The 11,064-nt window shown below is 43.0% G+C and overlaps 1 protein-coding gene across 1 annotated transcript in view; it reads right to left on the bottom strand.

The window, feature by feature from the left end:
• Nucleotides 1-11,064, bottom strand: part of nxpe3 (neurexophilin and PC-esterase domain family, member 3) — a 50,764-nt gene that overhangs the window by 13,193 nt on the left and 26,507 nt on the right. Inside the window, exon 5 of the mRNA XM_059650254.1 lies at nt 6,975-7,762. Coding sequence (XP_059506237.1) covers nt 6,975-7,762 — 788 coding nt within the window. The remainder of the gene's footprint in view (nt 1-6,974; nt 7,763-11,064) is intronic.

Below are 11,064 nucleotides of genomic sequence, written 5' to 3'. Positions count from 1 at the left end.
TAGGTAGTTGCAGAGACAGAGATGAAGTAGGGATCTGAAATCAAAAGAAGTGTCAATCATCCCAATATTTAAGTGAAGGAAACTTCTGCTTCTTAAGGCACTGGACGTTAAATAAGCAGTCTGACAATTTAGAAACGGTGAAGGATTTGAAAACCATGCTGATGAGCGGTGAAGGATTTGAAAACCATGCTGATGAGCTGAACATGGATTTAGTCAATATGTGTGGAAAAGAATGATGTGCACTTGCATATTTTCACTGAGGGACAGCAGGTCAATGAGGTAAAGAGGGAGCCAAAGATAGATCCTTAGGAGACTCCAGAGGTAACAATGTGGGAGCAGAGACAGAGGCCAGTGCAAATGATTGTGACCTTATGGATAACTGTGGCCCCATGGCTAACAAGTGAAACTCAACAGGCATGATGGGATATTATGCTAACTTGACATACAGACTGGATCAGCTTGCCGTGAAACAAGTAGTAAAACCAGACAGCTGACAGGAAACATGGTTATTTGAAACTGTGGGGTTGCAAAACAGGATAAAATAAGACTGATAACAGGAACCATAGACACAGATGTCTCCTATTTTGTACAACTCTTAGATGAGCTCAGAACTAGAGTGTCTTGAGCAAGGGAACATGCCACCTCAGTCTTTTTTCATAGTATCCCTACAGTGGGGCAACAGGCCATTTTGCCCATCAAGTCCACACCAACCCTCAGAATATCCCATCCAGATCCATCCCCTGTAACCCACCTAATCTACATACCTCTGAACACTATGGGCAATTTAGCAAGGCCAATCCACCTACCCTGCACATCTCTAGACTGTAGGAGAGAAACTGAGCACCCAGAGGAAACCCACACAGACACTGGGAGAACTCCACACAGCCAGTTGCCAGAGGGTGGAATCGAACCTGGGTTGCTGGCACCGAGAAGCAGTGCTAACCACAGAGCCACTGTGCCACCCCAGTCTTCATGACTGGGAAAAGTCATTTAAAGGCAGCTCAAAGAAATCAACAGCAAGAATGTAACACTAACCACCATGAAGAAGAAACCCTGAGCTTGGAACTCAGAAGACTACAACCCAGAGAGAACCTGGTCAGTTCCTCTTGTAACGTAGCATCTAGAATCTCTGAAGAGATGGAATAACGTGTTGATTGTGTGCTTTCCGAGAACTAAAGAGTTACTAACAAAGGAGGAAGTTGTATTAAGAATCTAATTTGGCTGACTATTATTTATCTGTTACAAAATTCGAGACCCAGGTGGGAAAGGGATCAACATTTCTGGCATTCTTGGGTGAGCTGGAGCAGAAGTGACTAAAATCGCCTTAGGATTCAAATCCCAAAACCTCATACATTTCAATCACCCAGACGGAGTCTGATTTAGAGAGCAAATATCCCACATGATGGTGAGGAATTCAAGCGGATGAAGGGAGCAAGATAATTGACCAGCAATTGGATGAATACACCAATGATATTCCTGGTGTGATAGTTCCTCAACTGCTGCAGTTTGTCTAAGTTAGTTAATAGGTAAACTCTAGAAGTCAGTTTTGAGGAGTGTACCTCCTGTGCATTGACTAGGAGTTGTCGGGCAGGGATTTGGTTAAAAAAAAAACTGCCTTTGAGGCACATGTCCTCCTGCTGCACAGCAGAGTTGCTGGACCCCAATCCTCACCGCTCCCATGCCTTTCTGGCAAAGATTAGACTACTAAGTATTTAGATAGTGGTGAACAATTGGTCCAAGTTGCACTACTGGGGTCGGATATTGAGAGAAACTTCTAATGGATCTGGGACTCATAGGAGAATAATACTGGAAGGAAACAAAGGAGAGCAAGGAAACAGATCCCATCTCAGTAAGACCACAGCAATAGCCAGTTGCTTGAAGGACAGATTTAAAAAGGAGGGGGTGGAGAGAGAAAATTTAAGTTTAAATAGTGATGTAAAAGGATAGACTGGATCTAAAAGTTAGAAGTTATAAATTGGAGAGGGGCCAAATTTGACAGTTTTAGGCAAGAACTTTCAAAAGTTGATTGGGGTGGACGTCCACAGGTAAAACGACGGCTGGAAAATGGGAAGCATTCAAAAAGGAGATAACAAGTCCAGAGACAGTATATGTTCCTGTTGGAGTGAAGGGCAAGGCTGGTAGGTGTAGGGAATGCTTGATGAGTAGAGAAATTGAGGCTTTGGTCAAGAATAAGACATTAGGGATTGATTGAACACCTAGAAGAGGCGGCAGTACTTGAAAGAGAAGTCAAGACGACAAAAAGGGGACACGAGATAAAGTTATCAAGTGGGAAGTATTCCAACATAGTCCTGACTCAACTCTTGCACATGGTGGGTGGGCTTTAATAAGTTATTCGCCACAGTATTACTAGTATCTGACCTGCTCTTGTAGCCATTGTATTTATGGTGGTGAATACAGTTGAGTTGCTGATCAATGAAAACTTCCAGTATGTGGACGATGGGGGCAAGTCAGTGGTGGTAACACCACTGAATGTTAAGGGGCAGTAGTTAGATTGTCTGTTATTGGTAATGGTCATAGCCTGGCATTTGTGTGGTGTGAATGTTGTTACTTGCCACTTTTCAGCCCAAGCCTGGATATTGTCCAGACCTTCTTGCATTTGGACACAGAATGCTTTAAAATGTCTGGAGGAGTCAGGAATGGTGCTGAGTATTGCACACAATCAATCAATCATCTGCCCTTACAAGAGGAGGAAGGTCACAATGAAGCTGCTGAAGACGTGTGGGTCTAGGAGACTACCCTGAGGAACTCCTGCAGAGATTCTGTGGAGTTGAAATAACAGACCTCCAACAACCACCTGCCTGTGTACTAGGTATGACTACAACCACTCGAAAGCTCCCCCCACCTCATTACCCATTGATTCAAGTTTTGCTAGGGCTCTGTCATGCCAAACTTGGTCAAATATAGCTTGATGTCAAGGGCTGTCACTCTCACCTCACCTCTGGAATTCAACTCTTTTACCTATATTTGAACCAAGGCTATAAATAAGAGTCAAGAGGCAAGTGGCCCAGGCAGAACCCAAACTGGGGGCACCAAGCATGTGCTACCTGATAGCACTGTTGATAAATCGACTCAGTTGTAACTGTGCTGGAACAGCTTGCCTAGGGGAGCTGCAGGTTCTGGAACACAAGTCTTCAGTACTATTGCCAGAAAACGTTGTCAGGGTCCACAGCCTGTGCAGTATCCAGGGCCTCGACAGCACATAGAATGGATCAGATTGGCTGAAGGCTGGTATCTGTAATGCTGGGAACTACCAGAAGCAGCCAAGATAGTTCATCCACTCAGCACTTCTGGCTGAAGATTGCTGAAAGCTTCAGCCTTATCTTTTGCACAGATATGCTGGGCTCTTCCATCAAAGATGGGGATATTTGTGGAGCCGCCTCCTTCAGTGAGTTGTTTAGTTGTCCACCACCATTCAAGACTGGATGTGGCAGGACTGCAGAGCTTAGATCTGATCTGTTGGTTGTGGGATCACTTAGCTCCATTACTTGGCGCTCATGTTGTTTGGCATGAAAGTAGTCCTGTTTGGTGGCTTCACCAAGCTGACACCTCATCTTCAGGTATGCCTGGTGCTGCTCTTGGCATGCCTTCTGCATTCTCCATTGAACAAGGGTTGATCCACTGGCTTGATGGTAACAGCTGAATGGGAATGTGCATTTCTGAGGTTGCACATTGTGCTAGAGTGTAATTCTGCTGCTATTGATGGCCCACAGCACCTCAGATACCTACTACTGAGTTGTTAGATCTGTTCAAAGTCTGTCCGGTTGAGCACAGAGATTGTGTTATATGGCACTGTGGAAGTTAGTCTCACTGTTAAGGCAGGACTTAGTCTCTGCAGGGACTGTGTGGTGGTCACTCTTACCAATACTGTCATGGACTGATGCACTTGCAGCAGGGAGATCAGAAAGGATGAAGTCTAGTATGTCTTTCCCTCTTGTTGGTTCCCTCATCACCTACAACAGACCTAGTTTGGCAACTAGATCTTTTAAACCACAGTTGTTCATAAGCTGAGTTGAAGTGGAAGGTCTTAAACAGCATGTTTAAAAAAAAGCAGGGGTGGAAAGAGCAGGGAATTATTCTTTTAAGTTTTCCAGCTCACTGTAGTACCACTTGAATTGTCTGAAACAAGGTGACAACAACAAACACCAAGCCCCATTTCCAGGGATTTTTCCCCTCCCTACTTCTGTAATATGCATCCAGCCAAATGTTTTAGATACGTACCTCCAATTTTGCCCATTTGCAAAATCTGCATTAAAAAAAGGCTCAATGATCGACAGCTGGATCTTTGGTAGACAACACCCCATGTGTTGGATGGGACTTCCAGAACTTCCCCTGCAATTTCCGTCTCCTTTAAAAAGGTGCTCAAGGCCTGCAACTTCAACTAAGCTTTTGATCAATGTGCTGCTATGTCCTATGCAGCTGAGTCACATTTTGTTAGATAAAACTCCTCTAGGGCACCTGGACGTGTTTTGCTACGTTAGTCACTTCATAATCTCAGGTTTTGTTGCTGTTAAATGCAGTCATGTTTCTAATTGACTTCCCAGAGTCAGTCAGAGTCAGAACCAGAGCCACAGTCATAGTCAGAGAGATAAGCAGAGAAACAGACCCTTCAGTTCAACTCATCCATGCCAACCAAATATCTGAAACAAATCTATCCCATTTGCAAACATTTGGCCCATATCCATCTTAAACCCTTCCTATTCATTACCCATCCAGATGCCTTTTAAAACATTGTACTTGAAACAGCCCCCACCACTTCCTCTGATAGCTCATTCCATTCAAACACTACCCTCCACGTGAAAAAGTAGATCCCTTTCAAATCTCTTCCCCTCTCACCTTAAACCTATGCTCTCTAGTTATGTACTAAACCCCACGTGCACGCACCCACGCCCCCTCCAAACCCTGGAGAAAAAGACCTTTTCTTGTTACCCTATCCATGCTTGTCATGATTTTATACACCTCAGTAAGATCAGCCCCTCAGCCTCTGACACTCCAGGGAAAACAGACTCAGCCTATCCAGCCTCTCCCCATAGCACAAACTTCCCAAAGCTGGCAACATCTTCAAATTTTCTCTGATCCCTTTTCAAGTTTCACAATATCCTTCCTATAGCAGCGAGTCCAGAACTGCATGCAGTACTCCAGAAGCTGTACAGCTGCAATGTGACCTCCCACCTCCTATATTCAATGCACTGGCAATAAAGGCGAGCATACCAAACACTGCCTTCACTATCCAGTCAACCTGCAACTCCACTTGAAGGAGCAAATGAACCTGCACTCCAAGGCCTCTGTTCAGCAACACTTCCCAGGACCTTACCCTTAAGTACAAGAGTCCTGCCCGATTTTCCTTTCCAAAATGCAGCACCTCACATTTATCTAGAGCAACAGGAACATGCCCCACCGCATTTTGCTCTTCCATGCTAAAGCTGTCTTCACATACAGGATCCTATTCTCTCCTTCTTTTTGCTTCTTGAATGTTGCTATTGTGTCTGCTTCCACCACCTCCTCTGGCAGGACATTCCTTTGCATGAAGAATTTGCCTCCCACATACCTTTTAAACTCCACAATGCACACCCCACACCTTGAATCTGTGTCCCCTAATAATTGATCCCTCCACCCTGTGAAAAAGCCTCATACTTTCCACTCTAACCACACCATTCACAATCTAATAAGCTTCACAAGGTTAGCCCTCAACCTCCTGTGTTCCAGTGAAAGTAAGCCTAGACTATCCAACCTTTCTTCACAGCTAAAATCTTCCAAGCCAAGCAACAACCTGATAAACCTTTTTTGTACCCTCTCCAAAGCATGCACATCCTTCTGTTAGTGGAGTGACCTGAATATTAAACATCTAAATTAAACTACATCTGGCATTTTGGCCCATCAGATCAAGATCCCATTGCACTCTGGAGGTAACCTTAAATCACTGTCCACTACACCTCCAACTTTGGAGTCATCTGCAAGCTTGCTAACAATACATCCTAGGTTCACATTTCCATCATTTATAGGAATGACAAAAAGCAAGTGGATACAGAACCAACCCTTATGGCACACTGCTGTCACACACTCCCAGCCTAAAAGGGCAACCCTCCACCACCCATCTTCAAGCCAGTTCTGTATCTGAATAGCTAGTTCTCCTTGTATTCCATGTGATCCAGCCTTGCTAAAAACAGTCTACCATGAGGATGCCTTACTGAAGTCCATGAAGATCATGTCCACTGCTCTACCAAGCTTCTTCGTTACTTCTTCAAAAACAAAAACTCAATCAAGTTCGTGAAACATGTTCCCACGCACAATACCACGTCAACTATGCCTAATCAGTCCATGCCTTTCCAAATCCTGTCCCTCAGGATTCCCTCCAACAACTTGTCCACTAACAGCAGGCTCATTGTCTGTAGGTTCACTGGATGTTTTGTGGCACACCATATTAGCCAGTCTCCAGGTCTTCCAGCACCTCTATCAATAATAGAAATAACTCAGCAACGACTTCTCTAGATTCCCACAGAGTTTGAGGGTATACCTGACCAGGTCCTGGAGATTTATCTAACTTTTGTTAAAACATCCAGTGCTGATTCCTCTGCAATATGGAGATTTTTCAAGATGTTGCTCCATATTTCCTCAGCTTCTCTATCTACCATATCCTTCTCCACAGTAAACAAAGTATTTTGCATCAGTAGCTCCCCAACCTCCAGCAGTTCCACATAAAAAATCAGCAAGGTTGTCTAAGGGGCCCTATTCTCTCCCTATTACCCCTTTGTCCTTAATGTATTTGCAAGATTCTTTGGATTCTCCTTAGTCTTATTTGCCAAAGATAGCTCACATCAGCTTATTGCCCTCTTGACTTCCCTCTTAAAGTATACCCTAGAATTGGGATGTTTGGTTCTATACCTCATTCTTATGAAGTCTTAATCTCAAGCAGACTGTTAAAAGAAAAATAAATAGAAGAACATTAATTCAATTACCTTTGGAAATAATGCTTCTCTTCCCCAATTAAGAGGTTTTTCTCATAGCCTCCTTTAAAATGGTTGACACGAGCAGAGCAGGGAAGCTTCTTTGGTTTGTAACAGAACCAGGGCTCCCCAGTCCTGGGATCAGTAAAGTTACAGAGTGGCTCAGTTTGAGGCAAATAAAGATTACACACAGTGGTTTCTGAAGCACCCCGATGTTTGAAGGTACTTTTAAAATACACTCTCCCTGACCGTTCCTCACGTAGTCTTTTAAGTGCTTGTATCCCTTCACTGGGATGAACCAATGAAACGGAAATTTCAACTTTCCCCGGCCACGATAAATTAAAATTGATATAGTAAAATCCATTTTGGTTGTCTATAACCGTGCCTACTGAACCAGCTTTTAAAGCTGGGGTGTGGATCCGAGCTTGGAGATAGTCACCTCCATATCGCTTTGGGTGACCTTCAAAATCGTACATCTGCAGCATCACTTGTAACTGATCTCCCACGTAGAAAGTCTTTGCAGAATTTACAATTACAAAGTGAGCATGTGCTGGGTCGCTGCTTTTCTCAAAGGGCACAGAAGAGTTGGGTGGTTTTGGCCATTCGATCATTTTCATGAGGAGCGTTCCCTCTGACCTTTCTTCAGGGGTGAAGCTGTGATTCTGGTAGCCATATTGCAACAACCTGTCAATCCAATGGAGGCTCTTGGTTTCCACCTTCTGCCTCACAGCAGAATAAAATTTTGGAGTTGGGTAACTCCTCCATTTAGATTCGGATCCAGAAATTGAATATTTATCATACTATGAAAAGAAAAAGTATTCATTATGAACATTTTTTTGCACTGTCATCACACATTTTATCTCCAAAACACTTTCAACAAAAAGCACAGAAGAGTGGATCAGATAACAGGCTTCAAGAATGCCGCACCACATGCAAGCTTTTTGAGTAACTAATTCAGACGATATTGGAGAAACTCAGCACATCTGAGGAAGAAACAGAGTTAAAATTTCAAGATCAAATAGAGAATACTCCTACCAGTCTTATAAGATAATTAATTATGTTTCAATTTTCACTCATTCTATCAAACCTGCTGAGTTTCTGCAGCATTTGCAATGTTTTTCTGATTTCCAGCATCTGCAGTATTTTGCTTTTATTTAGGGGATCTTCAGGATTCCGGCCCTGCTGCCCAAAAAGTCGCTGAAAATGCACCAGTCACAGCTATTTCACACATGGCAAGGTTTTACTTATCAAGGGCAACAGATCCAGCCCCATCTGACGCAACAGATGGCTGTCAGCTTTTAGCTGACAACACCAGCCTCTGCAACTAAAGCAGTCAGGCCTGCTGGAGAATCCAAGGTAATAAAATGTGAGGTTGGATGAACACAGCAGGCCCAGCAGCATGTTAGATAGTTAGGTGACTGCTGCAGAGTTCAGAATGTCATTCAACACATTCCCATTTCAGCTGAATTGTTTATGACCTGCCTCAGTGCCCTGCTCTTGAGGGGAAGGCAATGGAAAAAAAACTAGTGACAAAACCAAAACCACAGAACAAACTCAAACAAGATTCTGATGGGTCGTGTGGGTAGGATACGGGGGAGATGTTTCCTCTTACAGAAGAATCAGGAAAAACAGAAGTTAGCCCTTTAAAACTGAGAGGAGTTTAAAAAATCTGGAGGTGATCAGGAGTCTTTAAAACTCTTTTCCTCAAAAAAAATCTTTGAATACTTTTAAAACATAGAAGTATAGTCTGCAAATTAAAGTTAATACATGGCAGATCAACTCAGCTGTGCAAAACTTGCATCCAAAACCATTTACACCTCCTCATGTCTCAGACAACCATGTATACAGGAAGTGTCACTCGTAATAGAAACTGGAGCTCAGAAAATCAGTTGGAATCACCATGACACACCATCCAAGAGGTTAAGTGCTATCTGAAGAGCACATTTAGGAAGGCTGTCACACTGCAGGTTAAGAGAATGCAGGCAGAGGGTGACCAGTCAATCTAGGAGGGCCATGCAGGGAGCACTGGAGTCCGAGTACATCTGGTTCACTCACCACTGTTCTGTTTTGCTACTGGTGAAGGTTATTCCTCGGCTCACAGGAGCGCAGCTAAAACGAACCCACAGTACAATGGCTCAACTGCTCAAATAGGGAGGGGAGGGGGGGAATAGTGGTAAGAGATGCAGTAGTTGGGGAACATACAGGCACTTCTGTAGTCATTGATGAGATGTCAAAATGGTGTGCTGCCTCCCAATGCACATAGCAAGATTGCCACCGTGTGGCTACAGGGCATTCTTTTGCAAGAGAGGGTGAACTACCAGACGTAGTGGTTCACATTGATAAATAACATTGGCGCAAAGAACCGTAATATCCTTAAAAGGAGGATTTAGGAACTCAGCAAAAAACACTGAAAAGCAGGACTTCCAAAGACAGTTATTTCTAAATGACACCAAATGCCACATGCTAGCAAGTACACAAACAGGACTGAACAAAGTGCAGGAGAGATTGCTCTACGCTTCTGAAGAATTGGAAGTTTCTGGGGCAGATGGGATTTGTAAAAGAAAGATAGGTCCCCATCCCACTAAGATGTAACCTGAGAGGGAAGTCAGATAAAAGAGAAGCAACCTGATAAAGTTAGGAAGAATAGAAAGCAACAGTGAAAGGCAACAGAACAAAGGCCAGTATTAAACAAAGTGTCAAAGACCCATAAAGTGTTAAGGATGTTCGACATTTAGAAACAATAAATAAAAAGTAAAGAGAGGCGCAAGCACAATTAATAAAAGGAAGGGATCAGTACAACAGTGAGATGATTTTGGATTGGAAAATCAGGATGTAGGAACATCAATCAGCAGCAGACTTTGCCAGGAGTTGTTTGCGTCACCAAAACAGTGGTGGTAACTAGGACAAAGTACAACTCAGGAAATTAAGAGACACATGTTAAAAAAAAAAAGAGGTAATGCAGTAGTCATGGGTACTATATAGACTGGGTAAACCTAACCAGTAGTATTGCAGTGGAAGTTAAATTTCTGGAATACATACAAGACAATTTCCTAAAACAGTATATTGAAAAACTCATTAGAGATTGGGCTGTTTAAGATCCAGTATATGGAATGAGAAAGGAATATCAATAGGACAGCCTTCAGGGAAGGCTGACCAGATTACCTGAATGTCTTATGTAAAGTTTGAAAGAAAATGCAGTGCAATACAAAACCAGGGTCTTAATGACCAAACAAGACTACAAAACCATGAGGTGAAAAAGTGGTTGTCGTAAGTAGTGAATCTGTCTTACAGCATGAGAGTAGATAGGCAATGGCTGACACTTAAAGAATTAATACATTGTTTACAACAAAACTATATTGCTTTTGAGACACAAAAAGCCAACGAGAAAAGATACACAACTGTGGCCAACAAGTGAAGGTAAAGACTACAACAGATCAAAGTAAGAGCCAGCATGACTTCATGAAAGGGGAAAATATGTCTCACCAATTGAGTTTTTCAGCAAGTCTCAAACAGTGGACAGAAGGGAAGCAATAGATGTAAAAGACATTTGACAAGGTACCTCACAAAAAGGTTAAGTCATAGGGTAACAGCATAGTGTTGAAGGTAATATATGGGTATGGATTGAAAATTAGTTAGTTAATGGACAGGAAACAGCAAGTGGGGATATGGAGATCTTTTTCAGGTTGGCAATCTGTGACTTGTGGGGTTCCACGAAGATCAATGCTGGGATGCAATTGTTTACAATATTATTAATGACTCGGAAGAAAGATGTGAAATGTGTTGTGGCCATGTTTGCCAATAAAACGAATAGGTGGACAAGCAGGTTTTGGGAGGGAGCGGGAGGGAGAGAGGCAAATAAGAAGTATAAGTGGGCAAAAAGTAGAGAAATGGAGTATAAACGTGGGATGAGTGTCTTTGGAATTCATTGTCACAGACAGCTGCGGGGGCAGAGTCTTGTGAATACTTCAGGCTGAAGTCAGGGAAATCAAGCATTGAGATTAACAGTAAAGTAGAGATAAGGAACATTAGATCAGCAATGATTCTACTGAATGGTGAAACAGGCTGAAAGTGCTAAATGACCTTCTTCTGGTCTTCAGAGGCA

Source organism: Stegostoma tigrinum, chromosome 12, assembly GCF_030684315.1.
Source record: "Stegostoma tigrinum isolate sSteTig4 chromosome 12, sSteTig4.hap1, whole genome shotgun sequence".
NCBI classification, from domain to species: domain Eukaryota; kingdom Metazoa; phylum Chordata; class Chondrichthyes; order Orectolobiformes; family Stegostomatidae; genus Stegostoma; species Stegostoma tigrinum.
Note: the sequence above shows the minus strand (reverse complement) of the source record. Positions and strands in the feature narration are given on the sequence as shown.